At 41.6% G+C, this 20,088-nt stretch overlaps 1 protein-coding gene and 1 non-coding gene across 2 annotated transcripts in view; one reads left to right on the top strand and one right to left on the bottom strand.

The window, feature by feature from the left end:
• IRAK3 (interleukin 1 receptor associated kinase 3) overlaps nt 1–20,088 on the top strand; it is a 48,909-nt gene that overhangs the window by 5,023 nt on the left and 23,798 nt on the right. Inside the window, exons 2-5 of the mRNA XM_046012426.1 lie at nt 10,538–10,720; nt 13,524–13,588; nt 14,212–14,266; nt 16,366–16,517. Coding sequence (XP_045868382.1) covers nt 10,538–10,720; nt 13,524–13,588; nt 14,212–14,266; nt 16,366–16,517 — 455 coding nt within the window. The remainder of the gene's footprint in view (nt 1–10,537; nt 10,721–13,523; nt 13,589–14,211; nt 14,267–16,365; nt 16,518–20,088) is intronic.
• On the bottom strand, nt 15,951–16,108 carry LOC123947845. The gene has a single exon (XR_006819873.1). It is a non-coding gene; the product is annotated as a U1 spliceosomal RNA (small nuclear RNA).

The following is a 20,088-nucleotide window of genomic DNA, read 5'->3' as shown; positions in this document are numbered from 1 at the left end:
TTTTTAGTCTAAGTTACCACCCCATTTCCCTGTTCCCTTTGAGGTGAAAATCTGTAAAAGGGCGACTTACATTCCAGGCCCTCCATTCTCCCTGGAACCTGCTCCAATCTGGCTTTCACCCCCACTCTTCCATTAAAATACCTCTCATCCTGGGGCGCCTGGGAGGCTCGGTTGGTTGAGCCACTGCCTTCAGCTCAGGTCGTGATCCCGTAGTCCCGGGATTGGGTCCCCCGTCCGGCTCCCAGCTCCATGAGGAGTCTGCTTCTCCCTCTGACCTTCTCCCCTGTCATTCTCTCTCTCACTCTCTATCAAATAAATAAATAAAATCTTTTTAAAAAAACCTTAAAAAAATACCTCTCATCACAGTGGCTAAAGCTATGGTCAGTTCTCAGTTTCCTCTTATTTGATACACTTCCTTCCTCCTTGAGGCACTTTCTTTACTTCTAGAACTTACACTGTTTATTTTCTTCTCATCTTGCAGGTTCCTCTGTATCTCTCTGACCTCCCTGAGTACCCATGGGATTAGTCCACAGACCTATGTATCTACCATACCCACGATCTTGTGGGTTCCATCCATATGCTAATAACTGCCCGGTGTCTAGCCTGCATCTCCCTCTCCGACATCAGCACCATCTCTTCTATTTGCCTGCTTGACAGACGTCTCCAACATAACAGCCCAGAAAGGCTTCCCTCCACCAAAGTTTTTCCCCATCTTGGCTAATGGCAACCCCATCCTTCACTTGTTCAGGCTGAAAATACGGTCTTCTAGGACTTTTTGCTTTCTCACACAAACCACATTCAAGTCTCTAAGTCTATGTTGTTAACTCTGCCTTCAGGCTCTATCTGAAGATAATCTGACTGTTTCTTAGGACTGCCGCCATCACCAGCCTGGTTCAAACCACCATCAGGTCCCACTGAATAATGTCAGGAGCCTCTTTTAAAGATTATTTATTTATTTATTTATTTCACACACACACACACACACACACACACACACACACACACAGAGAGAGAGAGAGAGAGAGAGAGAGAGAGGGAAGGAGGGAGAGAGCAGCAGAGGGAGAAGCAGGCTCCCTGCTGAGCAAGTAGCCAGATGCAGGGCTTGATCCCAGTATCCCAGGATCATGACCTGAGCCGAAGGCAGACGCTTAACTACCGACTGAGCCACCCAGGCACACCTTTCAGCAGCCTCTTAACTGGGCACCCTGCTACTGCCCTTGCCCTCCTGGAGTTACTTTTCAGCCAGTGGCCAGTGAGCTAAAGTCATTGTCCTATTCAGAACCCTTCAGTAGCTTCCCATCTCACAGTAGACCCCAAAGTCCTACATGGCTTTTCTCCCTTCCTTCTTGTTTGCCCCATGGCAACTGCATTGGTCTCTCCTGGCACACGCCAGGGACATTTTTCCTGCAGGTAACCCCGAGGCTTATTTCCTCACTTCCTTTGTGTTCTTAACTATCATCTACTCGGACCACTTTATAAAAATTGACACCCCGGGGTCCTTATGTTCCTTTCCTGCTTCATTTGTCTTCACATCACTTACTGTCACTCAAACACTTATCTCTCTTCATTTGTTTTTTGCCCGTCTAGATACACGCTTCAAGGGGGCAAGGGATGTTTTGTTTGCCTTGTTTCCTGCTTACTGCTCTAGCATCTAAAATTGTACCTAGCACAGAGTAGGCATTCTGTAAATATCTGTGATTGAATGAATGATGAACAGATGCCTGCTAAACATCCGAAGCTCATGGGGAAGAGTATTAAACAAAGCACTGTACTAGATACAAGTTGTGGTCCCTGCTCTCGAGATTTTCCAATTTGATTTTGCCAATTTGTATAGGCAGTAGGCCTATACAGATTCTATAAAGAAGTTGAACAAAGGAAGAAAGTGTGGGGAAACAGTACTGATCATTACCCGGGTATGGAATCACACAGTTTCTGAGCTTTAGCCTGAAACGCTGGTGTTGAGGGTGAACTGTTCTTAAGTTGTTTCCCAGAGGTAGTTAATGTTACGCGTGTACCTGAATCTGGGCTTGAGGGAGCAGGGCACAGGGGAGGATACCTGAGAAATCAGACACAGCCCTGCCATGGAAAATAAGTCCTGCTCAAGTATGGGTAAAAAGTAAACATAAGCTTAAGTATGGCTCAGAATTACTTCTCATAAAATTTATTAGCTGGTGGGTGTTATTGTGGTAGTCTGGTAAGAGGAGTTGAGCCAACTTACACATTTGACTTTTGTTTGACTTCTTTTGCAATTAAAAATATCTTCAGTTGTGTGTTCTTTTAAAGAAGGCCTTGGGGCGCCTGGGTGGCTCGGTGGGTTAAGCGTCTGCTCAGGTCATGATCCCAGAGTCCGAGGACTGAGCTCTGCATTGAGCACTGTGCCAGGCTCTCTGCTTGGTGTCTGTGTTCCCTCTCCCCATGCTCCTCCCCCTGCTTGACACACACATACTCTCTCTCTCTCTCAAATAAATAAAATCATAAATGAATGAATGAATGAATAAATAGAAGGCCTGTGTTGTGTGCTTTGTAGAAAGAAAGAACAGAGGCATCTTTTCCTTTTCCCATCTTGTTATTTCAAAACTAACTGTGCAGTCTTAACTTACTAGGGGTTTTGGCATGGGGTTTTATGCAAATACAGATTCCAAACAAGGGTGTGTTGCGTTATTCTAAAAAACCCCTTCAGAGAGCTATTTGCATATGGAGTGATTTCTGCAGTTGAATTCCCCCCGTGGTTAGCACCACCTAGATAGTTCTGCCCTCTCAAAACAAAGCCCTAAAGGAACTTTGAACATTAAATGATTATTAAGCAATCAGTGTCTTCAGGTAAACTAATCTCTGAACTTTTCAGGTGGACTTTTTAGTTTCTGTTCTGCCAAGATGTTGTTCAAACGAAAGATTTGCCTTCCAAAAAACAACGTTTTGGGGCTCCTGGGTGGCTTAGGGGGTTAAAGCCTCTACCTTTGGCTCAGGTCACGATCCCAGGGTCCTGGTATCAAACCTCACATCAGGCTCTCTGCTCAGCGGGGAGCCAGCTTCCCCCCTCTCTCTGCCTGCCTCTCTGCCTACTTGTGATCTCTGTATGTCAAATAAATAAATAAAATCTTAAATAAAAACAAAACAAAACAATCCCCCCCAACGTTTTAAATAATGCTTAACTGCAGCATATTTTTCTTAATTTATCTTTTCCTTTAGAGAGCTCGAGTTTACCAACGCAATTAGTTGTTGAGAATTTTACTCTTTGTTTAGTACTGTGAATAAACAGAGTTCTGTGTTCTGGAAGAAAACAAGGAAGATTAGAGAAAACCATGAATACTGAAGGATATAACTAACTTGCCAAGAGTCTGCATTCCTGTCCCATCACTCTGAAGCTCTTGTTTTCTAAATCTGTTCCAAATGAACTATACATTTTATAGATGCTAAATAATGCTGTTTTGTGGTGTTTCTGTGCAGAATGCATCATCGTTGAAGAAAAGCTATTAAGATTGCACTGTGAATCCCCAGTTAGAGAAAAAGAAAATGTATTTCATGTCTCATCCTGGAAGTAACCCCATACATGCAGTATCCATTTCAGCTGAGCCTGTATCAGTTTTACATGGTGAACTATTACTATTGGAAAACACTTCGCAGGGCGCCTGGGTGGCTCAGTGGTTTAAGCCTCTACCTTTGGCTCAGGTCATGATCTCAGGGTCCTGGGATCGAGCCCCACATTGGGCTTTCTGCTCAGCAGGGAGCCTGTTTCTCCATCTTTCTCTGCCTGCCTCTCTGCCTAGTTGTGATTGCTCTCACTGTCAAATAAATAAATAAAATCTTGAAAGAAAGAAAGACAGACAAACACCTTGCTTTATATAGACCTGGGGCAAATCCAGAACCCTCTGACCCTGGTCAGTGTTAGGAAATCCAAACCTCAGCTCTCTTGGCATAGGTGGTGCCTCAAGTAACAGGATGACAGGGCCCAGACCGTGGTCTGTTGCCCTTTTAAAAGGGAAATTCAGAAAGTTAAAAATGGGAATAGAATTATGTGGGAAATCTGACATGAAAAGTTAACTCCAGACCTCCTTGGCAGTGGTAAGCTGTTCTTTTCCTACTGTGAGAATTGTGAGCCACAGTGTTTTTACCTTTCTGTGTGCGAATATTGTTGGTGAGACGCCTGCTAGTGTTGCCACCAGATGGATTCTCCCACAACTGGAGCTTCCCCCTTGGCGTCACCTTCTCAGAAGTCTTCCACTGACCTCATTTGCTTTCAGGAGAGTTTCAGTCTGTACGCTAACACTCAGGGCCTCTGTCTGTCACTCAGCAAATATGTCGCCAATGTCTGCTATGTGTCAAGTGCATTCGTACCAAGGTAACACAGAGACTCTATGGGGCTTGTTCGCCTTTTCTTTAACATGAAGCCTCCGCTGTAAGCCTACGCGCCTCCTCTTGGCCCTATCAGGCCCTTTCCTTCCCTTCTGGAACAATTCCCCACCTGATTGTCTTCTTTCAGCCCTTAAACCTTGCCCCAGTCCACCCCCATTGTAAAGGGAGCGAATGTTGTTACCCAACCAACATGGGTCTGCCATGCCTTGGTGAGTCAGGCACCAGGTTCAGTTGTCCCACAAAGAAAACTTTCATCTGCAGCAAATAAGAAGATCACAGGGGTGGGGTGCGGTGGGGATGGTTTCCAAAGCCAGGACTCCTACAGAGAGGGTGAATGGGTTCCTCTTGTTTAGGGTTAGGATGAATATTTAGCTAGGGAAGCTGTGTTGTCCTCAGTAGAGGCAGGCAAGAGGTCACATCCTCTACCGATCTTGTGTGCTATGTTAATGAGGCTGAGGCTCCTTCTTGGGCAGAGATTTTCATATTATGGTGAAGTAAAGGTAACTGTAGATCATTCCAGAGGCCACTCTGTGGTCTACCTGCACAGATTCATGTCAGGTTCAGCTCCAATGGTCTGGGTCTTCTGGACCAGCAGGAGGTCTTGTGAGGGCAGAAGCCATCCCTTGCAGGAGTGGTTTTGGGGTTTCACTTCGCTGAGTTAAGGGGAAAGCCGGAAAGAAGAGCTTAGGGAAAAATATAAGACAAAGTGTACAAGCAGAGGGGCAGGCAGTAATGGTCAGGTCTTGGGGTCTAACTGGTGACAATGTCACTCCCTCACACTCCTCCCTGACTGTGGGACTCCACAAGGGTGTCCTCTCTCCTCCTGTCTGTCCCAAGTCATGTCATGTCTTATGCCAAAGATTCAAGGTGGAGGGGGATCTGGTTTTTGTTGTTGTTGTTTATTTATTTTTTTTGGGTGACCTCTACACCCATTGTGGGGCTTGAACTCACAAATCCTGAGATCAAGTGTCACATGCTCTTCTGACCAAGCCAGCCAGGTGCCCCCAGAGGAAGCTGTTTTATTTTTTTTTAAAGCCTATTGTATGTTGCATAAATATAATAACTGATAGAGTTCATTATGCCTATTTTATGCCTAATACTCTATAAATATTAGCCAATTAATTTACTAATAGAAAAAGTAGAAACCTTAACTTTCACTTCGCTGAAATTTGATATTTAGTGTTCCCCTGTTGGCATGTTAATTTGGAGACTGGGAAGTGTTCTAAACACTGAGGGTATTTTAAGGTCATCCTATAAAGAGCAGACTAGAGAAACTTAGTGTCTGTTTTGGGAGGGATTTCAAATGGATTTCAAAGGATATTTATTAATGACAAGTTTGAAACCGCTCAGTGACTTGCCTAGAGTTGCACCATAGGTCAATGGCAGAGCCGCCACTAAACCCACATTTTCATGCATTTATCCCGAGGCCACGAGGTCCTTGGTCTTGACTGGTGACTTTTCTGAAGACAATATAACCTCAGAGTTCAGTCTTTTATCTTATTTTCCAATTGAAAGTCCGGTGATTTTCTTTTTCCTCCCCCGTATAGTATATTCCATCTAATAATTCCTTGAGAATTGGCCTCTCTTTAGAAAGACTTACAGTTTTAAACCTGGCGCCATGCTCCAGAAACCACTCCTGTAAGAAGCCTTCCATGATGGCCTCATCTTTTTTTCTTTTTAAGATTTTATAAGATTTTGTTCTTAAATAATCTCTACACCCAGTGTGGGGCTTGAACACACCACCCTAAGATCCAAGCCTCATGCTCCACTGACAGAGCCAGCCAGGTGTCCCCAGGACGCCTCCATCTTTAGTTAGGGAACCCTCTTCTTACTTCACACATGCTTTCTTTTTCTTTTCTTTTCTTTTTTTTTTTAAAGATTTACTTATTTATTTGAGAGAGAGAGAGAGAATGCATGAGCATGGGGAGGGGCAGAGGGAGAGAGAGAATCTCAAGCAGACTCTGTGCTGAGCATGGAGCCCGACACGGGGTACAATCTCATGACCCTGAGATCGTGACCGGAACTGAAATCAAGAGCCAGGCACTCAACTGACGGAGCCATCCAGGTGCCCCTCTACCCACACTTGATGTATGCAGTTACTGTACTGCTAGCACATCAAACCTATGTTCCAACTTGTTACAAAAAAAAAAAAAAAAAAGTGAAATTCAACCAAGTAAATCTGAAGATCTAATTGGCTTTCTTTAATGATTAATGAATCAGTCTGGATCCCATCTAGCAAACAGGGTAGTTCAGGGAGTTGTACAAGATGGAAGGTTTCTACAGGAAAGATGGTGGGTCAAGAAAGTTATTCGTAAAAGAAAAGGATGGGTCCTGGCAAGATCACTTTCCCTTAAGGAGAAGAACATAGTTTTTTATCATGAAGATGACCTCATCTTCCTTTGGGGATAGAGAGGGCCCACGTAACAGATTACTTCATTGGCCCTGATGAGAAAATTTCTGACTGACTATGATTTATATTTCTGGGGGAAGTTGAAACTCCAGTTAGATTAGATATTAAGCCCTGTTTGGTGACTTGGCCTAAGTGACGCCCTTTGGGGCCCGTGGCTTTCTTTTTAACAAACTATACTGATTTGCACTATTTCCCCTAAGAGCTTCTAGAAATAGTTAAATAAAGTGTTTATGAAATTTGTGCCTCAACCAAAAGGCAGACTACATCATCAAAGAAATGCATTAAAATAGTCACTATGTCTTGCCAAATATTCTTGCTTTGAAGGTCCCCTTCCATTTTTTTTTAAGTGATAAGCTATCTAAAATACATATGGACATTTGGATAGTCCTTGTCTCTTGATGAGACATCATCTCTTCTAAGAAAGAAATAATAAAAATACTCTTGCCAGAACTTAAAATATGGAAGAAAGGCAAAGACATTCCAACTTACTGATGTCAGATAATTTATTGTAGCTGTTTTTTCCTCTGCAGCCTAAGCATGCATTCATATGGAATGTCTCGAGTTTATCATCCTTTGACATGTAGTCACAAAAGGTGCCACTTCCTTTCACTCTTCTCGGATGCAAGACATGACTGAAGTAACAGAACACCCTAGATAAAACTTTGTGTGTATTCATCAGGGTGGACCCAAGTGAGACTGCAGGAAAATCACCACTAAAATCATTCAGTGGTTAACATGATAGGAGTGTGCCTTTTGCTCATGGGAAGAGGGCTGAGGGTCCAGGCCCCCATGTGTTGGCCCAGCATTCCAGGCTGCTTTGATCCTGAGGCTCTCCCATGGCATGTGCTTCTGCCATTGCTGTGGCAGGAATGGGAGCCTGGTGCGTTGTGCCCTGGCTTCTGTGTTTCTGGCTGAAAGAGATACACAGGCATAACTAACCCAAGCCAGGACCCAAGCTAACTAACCCAAGACCTAATCCTTCCTCTCTGGTGGGGTAGAGGACGGGAAATGTTGGTGGGCACTGGTAATATTTACCACATCAATTTTGGGTTCACAGAAAGAGGGGCAGTTATGATTTCATATTGTGATTTCTGTCAACTTTCAGGATTTACTTATACTCTCAGCAAAAATGTAAAGTTAGAGGAAATAGAAGGACCCAGCAAAAGGTGGAAGGATGGAAAATGTGGGGAGAAAGGATGCCATATTGGATCAGAAGATGTTTGCCTTCCTGATGTCTTGATTGAAATACTGTAACTAGTGTAGTAGCTTCCTAAGAAATTGTTTTTAAACTTCAGAGTCTGAAATAGACAGAACACAGATAGTTCCCTAGGGAGCTTATTGGGCATCTCTGATCTGAGCTCCTGCTCGTCTTTTAAAAGGATGGCAACCTTTGGAGAATATCATTGGTGAATAGGTGTGTCCTTCAGTGAGTTTACCTTGGTTACTGCTGGAGAGGAGCTTCCAAATTTATGTGCGGCAGAGGAAGAGAAGGCTGATTTCCATGACCAGTTACGGTGATACGTTGGGGTTCCCCATGACCACGCTCAGATGATAATAGGATTTTATCTATTGATGTGTATCTGACTTCCTAACTTATTTAGACTTTCCAGAGGATAAAGGTAGGAGAGAATGCTGCCATCACCATCACCAACTCCCAATCACATTGCTAATTTTAGTGCTCAAGATGACTGGGTTAATCTGGGAGCATTGTCCCAGGGGCCAGAAAGACACCCATTTGATCTGTCATTTGGTTTCTTTCTCCCTCCTTTGCCTTAAAATACACCTCAAGATTTGGAAGTTGTGCAGAGAATCCCATTAACTTGGGGTGTCATACAAACTCATATACTCTCAGTAAGTACAGCTTCAAGATATTTATACCAGACCTTAAATAAGTCATATATGCTGTTTTTGAGCAATTAAACCCCTAATATCCCAGTAGAACGTTTCCCCCGATGCTACCCAGATATTAACTTTTAATTGCTCAAAATGTTCAGCAGCGGGAAAGTATTGAACAAAAATTTAAAACAGCATTCCATTAAAACTGCAACACTAGAACCTAACCTTGAGTAACCACACCAAAGGGAGTGACGAAGAAAAGAACTAACCTAGTAACTTTGGGAAAATAAGCTCTTACCTGAACATTCTTAAGCTGAGAGCAAATAGAATGATACGTACGTGATGTATTTTAGTTAAAGTGTTTCTCAGAGGGACAAAGAACAAAGAAGTAAAGACATTGTAAATAGTGAGAGCAAAGTTTCTTGCTGTTTGGGAAAACAGCAAGAAACTTTGCTCTCACTATTAGTTACAAATGCTCTCATTAAAGTTACAAATGAGGAAGAGCTAAAATACACCATGTGGTATTGATTTAGAATCACAGCTATCCGTATAAAATCATGGTTTTCAAGATGTGTACAGACAGAGAAATACAGGTGTGCGGGCTCATGCACATACCTAAGTTTCTTAGCTCTGTCTGCTTGGACGGCCTAGAAGCAATGGAACTCTGGCAGTCATGAAAGCATCTAGCACCTACATCTTGTCCTCTAAATACATTATCTAATAAAAGCAACCAGGACTCCTGGGAAAGGCAATCAATTCCAGGGCTGGGGTGGGGGAAATGCAAAATGAGCCTGGAGCATCTCATAGGGTCAGAAAATAAGGAAGTGTTCCGGAAACCATGTGGCTATCAGAAGAACATGGCAAGCAACCTGAATGGACAGAGCTGGAATAATTGTGGCACCAAAGCCAATAATTATAATACTGGATTTTAATCTATAGAATAAAATAAACATTCATGAGCCTACAGATTTAAATAAGTTAATTAAATGGGGGAGAGTGGAGAGCACTTTCTTGCAGAAGAATTATAGTTAACATAGGAGGAGGAAGGGGAAATAAAAGATCACATTAAGCAAAGACCACAAAAATTGTTATGGTATCCACAATCCACTGGTGGATGCAAGTGTTTATGGGTAAAACGTGAGGAGAAACAGGGTATTTCCATAGTCTCAAAGTTATCTCCCCCAACATAGTTATTAATTTTACAGGGAAAGGTAATGTCATAGTAGAGAAACCTATCAAGGTGGCAGATACCACCTTAACTAAGCAATCAAGTCAGGATCACTAGTGATAGGACATGGTCACCATGAACCTCTTGATACTATGCACTGAAGAAGACGTAGTAGTATTTCGCTGTCCTTAAACACAAGGAAAGACTGAAGTCCATGAGAATCGGGATTAAGAAGTGCCAAGAGAGGGGGTGCCTGGGTGGCTCAGTGGGTTGAGGCCTCTGCCTTCAGCTCAAGTCATGATCCCAGGGTCCTGGGATGGAGCCCCACATCGGGCTCTCTGCTCAGCAGGGAGCCTGCTTCCTCCTCTCTCTCTGCCTGCCTCTCTGCCTACTTGTGATCTCTGTCTGTCAAATGAATAAATAAAATCTTAAAAAAAAAAAAGAAGTGCCAAGAGATGGCACTGTGGGAAACTGGGTAGGATCATAGAACAGGAAAAGGACATTTGTAGAAAGAACTAGTGAACATAAAATAAGGTCTGCAATTGAGTTATGACTGGTTCTGAACATTGTACTAGGTAATGTAAAATGGTAACATGGGAAGTTGGGTGGGAAGTAGACACTGAAATTAGTTCAAAATCAAAAGTATAAATAATATGAAATAAATAGATAAAATAGCCCCAAACAAGTATCCCAATCAAAGTAAAAAAATTATTATTATTATTATTTTATTTATTTATTTATTTTGGTTCTTCCCATTCCAATTTCCACAGCGGAGCGACTTTCAAACAGCTGGCTGGATGTTCGTCACATTGAAAAATATGTAGACCAAGGTAAAAGTGGAACAAGAGAATTACTTTGGTCCTGGGCACAGAAAAACAAGACCATCGGAGACCTTTTAGAGATTCTCCAGGAGATGGGGCATCATCGAGCTATCCATTTGATTGTGAACCATGGTAAACATTTTTGATTCTTATATGTGGCTCTCGGTCCATTTTATAGGTGATGTAATTTTTAAATGTAAATATTGCTTTTTATTCAAGACATTGACTGGTCATGTTGTGTCACTTGATTCCTTACCTGGCTTTCTCTAAAAAAGAAAAAAAGAAAAAAAAAGAAAAGCCTTTCTCTAGGCTTTCTCTAAAGGCTTTTATTACTTTTTTTTTTTTTTTTTTGGTGATATTTTCTTTCCTTATTGCCTAAGTTATACAACACATTCCTTTCTACCACTTGTTCAGTTTTTTAAATTTTTTAGAAACTATATGTTTTAAAATTTAGAATTAGCTCTCCATCCCAAACTCTGAACCTATTTGAATCATAACCAGAATCACAATATTCGAGTAAAATATACTTTTATAATTAGTTTTATCATATGATTAGAAGTCAAAATATAATTGGATTCTCCTCCCTGTATTTTCTTTTTTTTGAAGATTTATTTATTCATTTGAGAGAGGAAGAGAGAGCACTCACACACACACGTGTGTGCAAGGTACAAATGGGGAGAGGGACAGAGAGAAAGGGAGATAGATAGTCCTTGAGCACACTCCCCACACACAGAGCAGGAGCCAGGGCTCCATTCCAGGACCCTGAGAGCAGGACCTGAGCCAAAACCTAGAGTCAGCAGCTTACCCCACCGAGCCACCCAGGCACGCCCCACCCACCCCACCCCACCCACTGTATTTTAGTGCAAATAATACCTGCAAACTAACCCTGGGATGTATCTTTTATCTTGACTGCTGTGTTTATGCCACGGCCCCTAACTCTACTTGTCTGCTATCCATTTCACAGTGGCCTAACCTTTCCCTACTGTCGGTTTGTGATGCTGTGTCTTGCCTTCCATTTAGAGCAACCTGATAAGTAAAGCTCATGAAGCTCTTTCCATTCATCTTTATCAATAAAATAATTTTCTAATGTCACCTGTTCTGTTTATTCCCCTTTCAATTTATTGACTTCAACAAGAGTGATCTTGGGTCTCACGTTACAGACTCTGGGCTCTTAGGCTGGAAATTCTTTTGAATCAGCATCCTTATTCTTTTGGCTTTTTCATCCAGACATATTTTTAGTCCTTGGTCTCATAGAACGATTTGGGTGTTGTTAACTTCCTCTTCTATTTTGGAAGAATTTGTAAAGAACCGATGCTAAATTTTGTTCAAATGTTTGGTAGGATTCACCTGTGCTTTTGTTTGTGGGAAATCATTGATTATTAATTCAATCTCTTTCCTTACAATACATCCATTCAGATTGTTTCTTCCTGAGTTAGTTTTGGCAGTTTGTGACTTTCTAGGAATCTGTCTGCCATTTCAGTTATCTGATTTTTTTAGTACAGGTATTCATCACCTTCTCTTGTAATTCTTTTTATTTCTATGAGGTTGGTAGTTGTGTCTCCTCTTTTGTTTTTGGTTTTAGCAGTTTGAATCTCCTTCTTTCTTTCTTGGTTAGTCTATCTAGAGGGTTGTCAATTTTGGGATAATTCCAAGAACCACTGTGGTTGCATTGATTTTCTCTTTTGTTTTTGTTGTCTATTTCACTTATTTCCGCTGTAATCTTAATTCTTTCTTTCCTTCTGCTTCCTTCGGTTTAGCTTACTCTTTCTTTTCTAGTTCCTTAAGGTGAAAATTCAGGTTATTGATTTAAGATTTTTCTTCTTTTTTAAGGTAGACATTTACAGCTATAAATTTCCCTTTAAGCACTGCTTCTACTGTGTCCCATAAGTTTTGGTATGTTTTGTTTTCATTTTCATTTATCTCAAAGTATTTTCTAATCTCCTTTGTGATTGCTTCCTGAACTCATTGGTTGCTTATGGATTTGTTGTTTAATTTTCATGTATTTGTGAATTTCCCAAATTTTCTTCTGTTATGAATTTCTATTTAGGTCCATCGTGGTCAGAGAATATGCTTTGTATGATTTCAATCCTTCCAAATTTACTGAGGCTTATTTTATTGCACAGAATACAGTCTATTCTGGGGCTTGTTCAATGTACACTTGTGAAATATGCGTATATTCTTCTGGATGGAATGTTCTAGAGAATGTCTGCCAGATCTATTTGGTTCATAGTTTGCTCAAGAAGTCTGTTATTAACTGATTACATTTTGTTGCCAGTCTTCTAAGCAAAATAATTTTGAAAACACTAGAATACAATCTAAGAAAAACTAGATGAAATAAATTTTTTCTGAAGTCTAAATAAAAATGTCAGATGTGACAGCGAAATATTTCAGGGTTTTCATCTTTCGTAGGAAGCTACATAGACTGCCTCAATTCAAACAAAACAAAAGTTACAGTGTGTATTTGGTAGAGGGTGGTAGGTATTTGTGGTTGAACACATGCATGTGTGCACGCACGCACACACGCACACATCTCTAACACCTTAAGGCATAAGATGGGATAAAAAAATAAACTAATCTCAGGAGATAAAATCCCATGATTGTAAAACTTTAAAATATAGGGGCAAAAAGCTGATACAGTGTTGCTTTTTCCCTTTCTGTTTTCTGCTTTATGCTCAATATATTTAATGATGTCTAACAATAATTTAAGGTAGCTCTTGTGTGTTAAGTGAACAAAAGCATGTTTGAATCATATTTGATCCTTAGAAAGCTATTCACATATGCATACTTGTTACCGTTCAAAGAGAATGAAACTGGGCTTTAGAAATTAACATTACTGGGAAGGTGTTTATTTTCACTGTCTAAGAAAGAAAAAAAAAACCTGCTTATTAGAGACATAAATTTTTTCTGCATCTAGCTCCCCTTATTTCTCTTCCAGGAGCAGCCTTGAATCCTTCAGAACAGAGGCATCAGGGAGATGGATTTCCAAACATGTTACCCAAGGTAGAGTGTATGTGCATAGATAATGAACCTTGAACTTGGTTGCATGTATAATTGAGCATGAGAAATGAAATTGTTAGGCAGAAAAAGGCTGGATTTGCAGGTACTTTTCTAGAACCAGAAAAGCCTTATTTCTCTCATTACTCTTTGTTTAGTTGGGGATTGAGGAAATTAGAGATTTGTGAATGTTTGAAGAATGAAAAGCTTTCTCCTCATGGTGATCTGTCATAGATGAGGCTTGGAACTATTCAGAGCGCCGTGAGCTATGCATTTGTCTTAATTCAGTTTTTAATTTTCCTCTTTTAGTTGGCATTTTGCATGTTGCCGTTGGTTTTTATTGGAGAAAATAAATTGGCAGTAATCATTTTTTATAGCATTAGAAGTCATTTAAAATTGACTATAACAATGACATTGAGTTTTTGCAGTGGTATGGAAGGCTTAACTGTATATGGCAATGAATACTATTGGATTAAATAAAGTAACTTTGCTTTCCACTAGCTTTCTTCTAAATTAGATTCTACTCTATTGCACTGTATAGTCCAGGGGGAGCTTTGGATTTCTGTTAAGATCCTGTTCTTTCTAGACTTATGAAATGGCATTACTTCAGTGTGTATTTCCTCTCTTAGGAAACAGCCCATGTCACAGTGGATAATGTTCTTATTCCTGAACGTAATGAAAAAGGTAAAAAAAAAAAATTTTTTTTTTACTTTAAATCATGTTTTGCTTTAAGTTAACTTACAGGGAGAAATAACCAATAAACCTATTGACTATTCATTAATATACAGGTTTAGGGTAAAATTTTCATGGATATTGAAATACTTGCAGTTTTGACTGACACAGAACTCTGATGGATGATATATTATGGTGATATTTAAAAAATCCACTGGCCAATGGGGAACATAATGATGGTCTCTTCCCTTAGAGGGGTTTCATATTTTCCATTAGTGAAATTTGCATTTTTATGTGTCATTGGAAAACATTTAAAAATCACACTGGGTTTAATACAGTTTTAGAAATTTCCATAGCACTTGCAGAGATCTTTAGAGACGCCTGTAGAGCAATGCTGAAGGTCACTATGAAAATCCCATTATTTTCCTTATCAACTTTATTACGGTATTAGAGGGAGAATCATTCTGATAAACTTCAATGGCTAGTTAAGGCTCTTTGCCTCTTCTTTTACCACTAGATCTGCATCCATTCTTTGGTTCAGAAGAGATTAGTAAAGTTGGATAAGGTTTTGCTCCTTTAAGATTTAACAGAGGGCAGGGGCGCCTGGGTGGCTCAGTGGATTAAGCCGCTGCCTTCGGCTCAGGTCATGATCTCAGGGTCCTGGGATCGAGCCCCGCATCGGGCTCTCTGCTCTGCGGGGAGCCTGCTTCCTCCTCTCTCTCTGCCTGCCTCTCTGCCTACTTGTGATCTCTCTCTGTCAAATAAATAAATAAAAAAAAAAAAAAAAAAAAAAAAAAAAAAAAAAAAAAAATCTTAAGATTTAACAGAGGGAAACTGGAAGGGGAGATGAACCATGAGAGACTATGGACTCTGAAAAGCAACCAGAGGGTTTTGAAGGGGCGGGGGCGGGGGGGGGGGGGTGGTGGTGGGAGGTTGAGAAACCAGGTGGTGGGTAATAGGGAGGGCACGTACTGCATGGAGCACTGGGTGTGATGCCAAAACAATGAACACTGTTATGCTGTAAATAAACAAATAAAAAAAATAAATAAAATAAAATAAAATAAAAAAAAAGATCAAAATTAAACATCAAATGTGGAAATAGAGCCAAAATTGGGCCCCGAAGGTTTAGCTAAGATTTTCCCTTTAGATATGTATTTGATTACCTTTTAAATATTTTCTCCCTTTTTTGAAAAGCTGAAACATCTTCTTAATTTACTCCGAGGAAGTAAGTTAGGAAGAAAGAGGATTTGGCTCATGAAAAATGTTTCCATCAGTCATGCTTGGAGAAAATTGTTTAGTCATAACAAAATTTCCACTTCTATGGTTTTTGGGGTTTTTTTCTTCATGGTTTTGGGTTCATAGTAAATCAAAAGCAACCCATTGATCTAATGACAAAGAAACCAAATCTTGGAAAACTTTCCCCAACTAAGTTCACTGGGTGACCTCTTTGGAGGGGTAAGAGAATCATAGTGCTATTGTTCAGAAATCTAAAAAGCCATTTGCTCTCCGGAATGGTGGGTGCCAGACCCAAGTAAATGGGCAGAGAGCACATGGTGGGCTTCAGTTTTAGTTCCTGGGCCTTGTCCTGCTGGCTCTCTGTTGGGCTCTGATGTATTTCTAGTATGGAAGTCCTGGTTCATTATACTGGCGGCACTGATTCTTTTTTTTTTCTCTTTTTTTTTTTTCTTTTTTCTCCGGGGGGAAAGCGCGAATGCAGTCCCCCACTACCACAAATTATGCAGTCGAGTTTCCCACATTTGGGGAAATCGCAGGGGTCAGCACATCCAGAGTGCAATGGATAAGCCTCGCCCTGGGAAAACCACCTTCGTGATCATGGTGTCTCCCCTGCAGCACTGATTCTTAAGAAGAGGAAAAGTGGGGCGCCTGAGTGGCTCAGTGGGTTAAAGCCTCTGCCTTTGGCTCAGGTCATGATCCCAGGGTCCTGGGATCGAGCCCCGCATTGGACTCTCTGCTCAGCAGGGAGCCTGCTTCCCCCCCCTCTCTCTCTGCCTGCCTCTCTGCCTACTTGTGATCTCTGTCAAATAAATAAATAAAATCTTAAAAAAAAAAGAGGAAAAGTAACTTCTCTTCTCCCTCCTTTCCTTCCTAAGGAATATTGTTTAAATCCTCCATCAGCTTTCAAGACATCAGCGACGGAACCAAAAATTTCCACAAAGATTTCCTAATTGGAGAAGGGGAGATTTTTGAGGTCTACAGAGCAGAGATCCAAAACCGAACCTATGCCATTAAATTATTTAAACAGGTATGGAAAGAATTACTATCCCAGGATATCCATTCCATTTATTTGCTCATATTTCATACTAGAATGTGTCACTTTTCATCAACATTGAAAGGAGGTATATTTGAAAATAAAGTTTCATAAATGGAAAGAAGATATATGAGCTCAGGTGACTGGAGAAAAGACTGTGAAATGAATGCCTGTCTCATAGGAATGTGGAAGGGAAATTCTTCCCATCTCCAGATGTGTCGAAGGCGGGGGACTTTACTGAAAAGCCTTGCAGGACCGTTGGCCCTTTGTGCTGGTCTACTCCGGTTCTCTTATTCTTTTTAGGATGGGCAGTGTCTGTTCCAGGTAGCTTCCCAGGTTAAGGCACAGGCTGGTATTTATAAACCATCATGTATCACAGTTCAGGAGGGCTGGAAGAAGGAGGCTTTGGGTAGGAGGAACAAGGCAATGATCAGAGTAGGAACTTAGGAGAAAGCTGAGTGGCCACCGGCAGTAAAGCAGAAAGGGTACTGGGGAGTCAGACTCAGGAGTCAGGAGGAGATAGGAACGCAAACAGACACCCCAGAGAGCTGCTCTTCATCCTCATTGTTAGTCAGTGGTCAGTAAGCCTTTATTAAACTCTTGCTGGGCTGGGTGCTGAGCAGGGACAGCTAAGGCGTTATTCTGTCCTCAGGGAGCTCAGTCTTCTGGGGCAAACAACGGGTCAGGTAAAGACAAGTGAACCTGCAGGTGAGAAGTGGTTGAGCAGAGATTTGTAGAAAAGGTCACGGGAGCCCAAAAGAGACAGGCAGCCCAGGGTGCACCCAGCACCTGGAAGAGGGGAGAGGGGCTGGTCCAGAGGAACTACTCCGTAAACATTTCTGCAACACACACATGGGAAAGTGGGTGAAAGGAAGTGACCTTTCAGCTGGAGTTTGAAAGATGACTAGAGCTTTGGCAGGCAGCGAGGGACGGGAGGTGCTTTCTGGGTGGAAGAAAGAGCAGGTGCAGCCGCCTGGAGGTGTGTGCGTGGCGGCATACATCTTAGGAATAACAGATCATTTGGTGGAGAAGAGCTTGGCGTGGGGGTGGGAAGCTTGCGGCAGGCGCTCTTGGAATGACCGGTCAAGTGTGTGCGTGGTTTGCTTCTAAGTGGGAGAGTGAAAGGACTACATATTGTGTTTTTGAAATAAAACTTAGATTACAGGTTAGATGATGGGCTGGAAGTTGGTAGAGGCGTTGGAGGAGAGATGACCAGGGCTGGATGGGAGATGAAATGAAGAAAAGAAGGATTTTTAGGATGTGTAATGAAGACACGAATGGGGCTTAAGCCAATGTCTTCAACCCTATAGCAGAGTCACCTTGGGAGCTTTCTGAAGTGAGCGGCTTCAGGTTAAGTCAGAGTACTGGGGACGGTGGCAGGCATCAGCACTGGTGAAAAGCTCCCCCTGTGGTTCAGACGTGCAGCCAGTATTGAGACCCAGGGCTGGGGAGCCAGGGCAGAGGCAAGGAGAAGGTATGTCTAGGAGCTGAGGTGAAATGGACCAAATCTCATGACCAGTCAGATAGGGCTGGGGAAGTAGGGAAGAGGATGGATCTGAGCCATTCCTCCTCTGCATCTTGGATTATGGGCCCCCCTTTTTCTTTTATTATTAACCTGATTGTTCCCCAAAGTGCATTTTACCCCACTGATTCTATGTGAGCATCTCAAGATTCCTGAGGAGATGAAAGTTCTAATAAAGGAATGAAACTATCAGGGCATCTGGGTGGCTCAGTCACTTGATTTCTTGATTTCAGCTCAGGTCATGATCTTGGGGTCATGAGTTCAGATCCCTATGTTGGACATGGAGCCTACTTAAAAAAAAATTAAAAAGATATGAAACCATCTACTGGTAAAACCATTCAAGAGGTTACTCTAGAGGTGGCCTAACTGAAGCCTGTTTCCTAGGGCCACATGTCCCCACCCCATCTGTATGTTCTTTTCAGAGTTGAGCCCCAAGGCCACCTCCCCAAAGGCTCCAGCCATCTGCTTTCCTCTTCTCTCTGCGGCTGCCACCAACTCACACTCCCTTTTGGGAGGTTTTTGGGTTTTGGTTTTTTTTCTTCAAGGAGTCTGGCTTCAGGATGAAATGTCATTGCCTTTAGATCTCCTTTGCTTCCTGTCCCAGAATTCCTGTCCCACAACGCTCATTTCCTTGATTGCCTTCCAGTATAGTTTTGGTGACCCTCCGACGTGCCCACACAGCATCATAGCATTATCTCCTAATATTGATTTCTTCACCCACCTCTCCCAATGAACTTGAAGGTTTTCTTGAAAGAGTCTCACTTATCTTTGTACCCTAGAGCCTCTTACAGGTCCTGACCCATGGAAGTTGCTCAATAAATGTTCATTAGGGTGAATTGAATGAAGCATGTATGTCCTTTTCATGAATTTAGTGGCTAATCTCTAGGTGTAAAGAAACAGGAGCTGACAAAGTTACCGAAGACTGTACAAAGTCTTACACACACATCAGGGAAGATGGGATAATTTAATGAACATTTAGCCACAGAGCATTTGTTTTTAAAGAAATGTGGTTTTGTAAAATTGGGACATTAACTTCAATAACCTGTCTTCGAGGGACAGAAGTGGGGAAATGTACAAGATGTGTTAGATGGGTGGGTACAGATCACCTGGAGATCCTACAATGCGGATTCTGATTCAGCACACCTGCATGGGACCTGAGCTTCAGCATTTCTCACCAGCTCCCAGGGAAGATGATGTTCCTCACACACAGAAGACCAAACTTTGAGCATTAAGAGTGCTAGATTAGCATGAACACAAAAAAACTAACCCCTTCATTTTTCAGATTAAGAAAACAACCACCTCAAGGATGTTAAGTGACAAAAAGTCACAAATATTGAGTGTTGGAAATAGGACCGAGACCCAATCCACCTGGTTCCCGGGACAATGGCTTTTTAAAATGTAAATTCTCATAAAGTGGTCCTGGAAAATGATTTGTTAGCCTAGTTTATTGTTTCTGACTTCCTGGATTAACTTTTGGAAAATAGCTTCCAGAATTCCTGTTGGATTTCTCTCCCTTTCTTCCTGAGAACAGAGTTCTAAAAACCCTGACCTGTCTTAGAAACTTACAGCTGATGGAGCCCAAGAATATTTAACTCTTTCGTGGTAGAAGTTAGGAACGGGAGATGCGGAGACATGGCAGTGACATCAGGTGTAAGCCATCAAGAAAAATGTCAGGTACTGGGAGTAGGTTCTCATACAATAATATTGAATTCATCAATCTGGTCAGTAAATACTCCCGTGTCAGACGCTGGGCTAGCTTCTGAAACTCCTTTGATGTTATATATCCGAATGTCTTAGTAAGATCTTTTCTTTTTCCTTTTTTCCTTTTTTTCCAAAATTAATACAAAGATAAACGGAGTCGCCATTTCCAAATGACCGAAATCAGAAATGGCAAATTAGTGAAATCACTTCTAACCAGAATACAGCAACAACAAACTGGATTCTTTGTGACACCAAGTGGGGAATTTTTGTCACAAAAATACATAAATAAATAAAATAAAAATCTGATGAAAGCTAGGGATCCTCTCCCCAGAGAAATATTTA

Source organism: Meles meles, chromosome 7 (assembly GCF_922984935.1).
Source record: "Meles meles chromosome 7, mMelMel3.1 paternal haplotype, whole genome shotgun sequence".
NCBI lineage: Eukaryota > Metazoa > Chordata > Mammalia > Carnivora > Mustelidae > Meles > Meles meles.
Note: the sequence above shows the minus strand (reverse complement) of the source record. Positions and strands in the feature narration are given on the sequence as shown.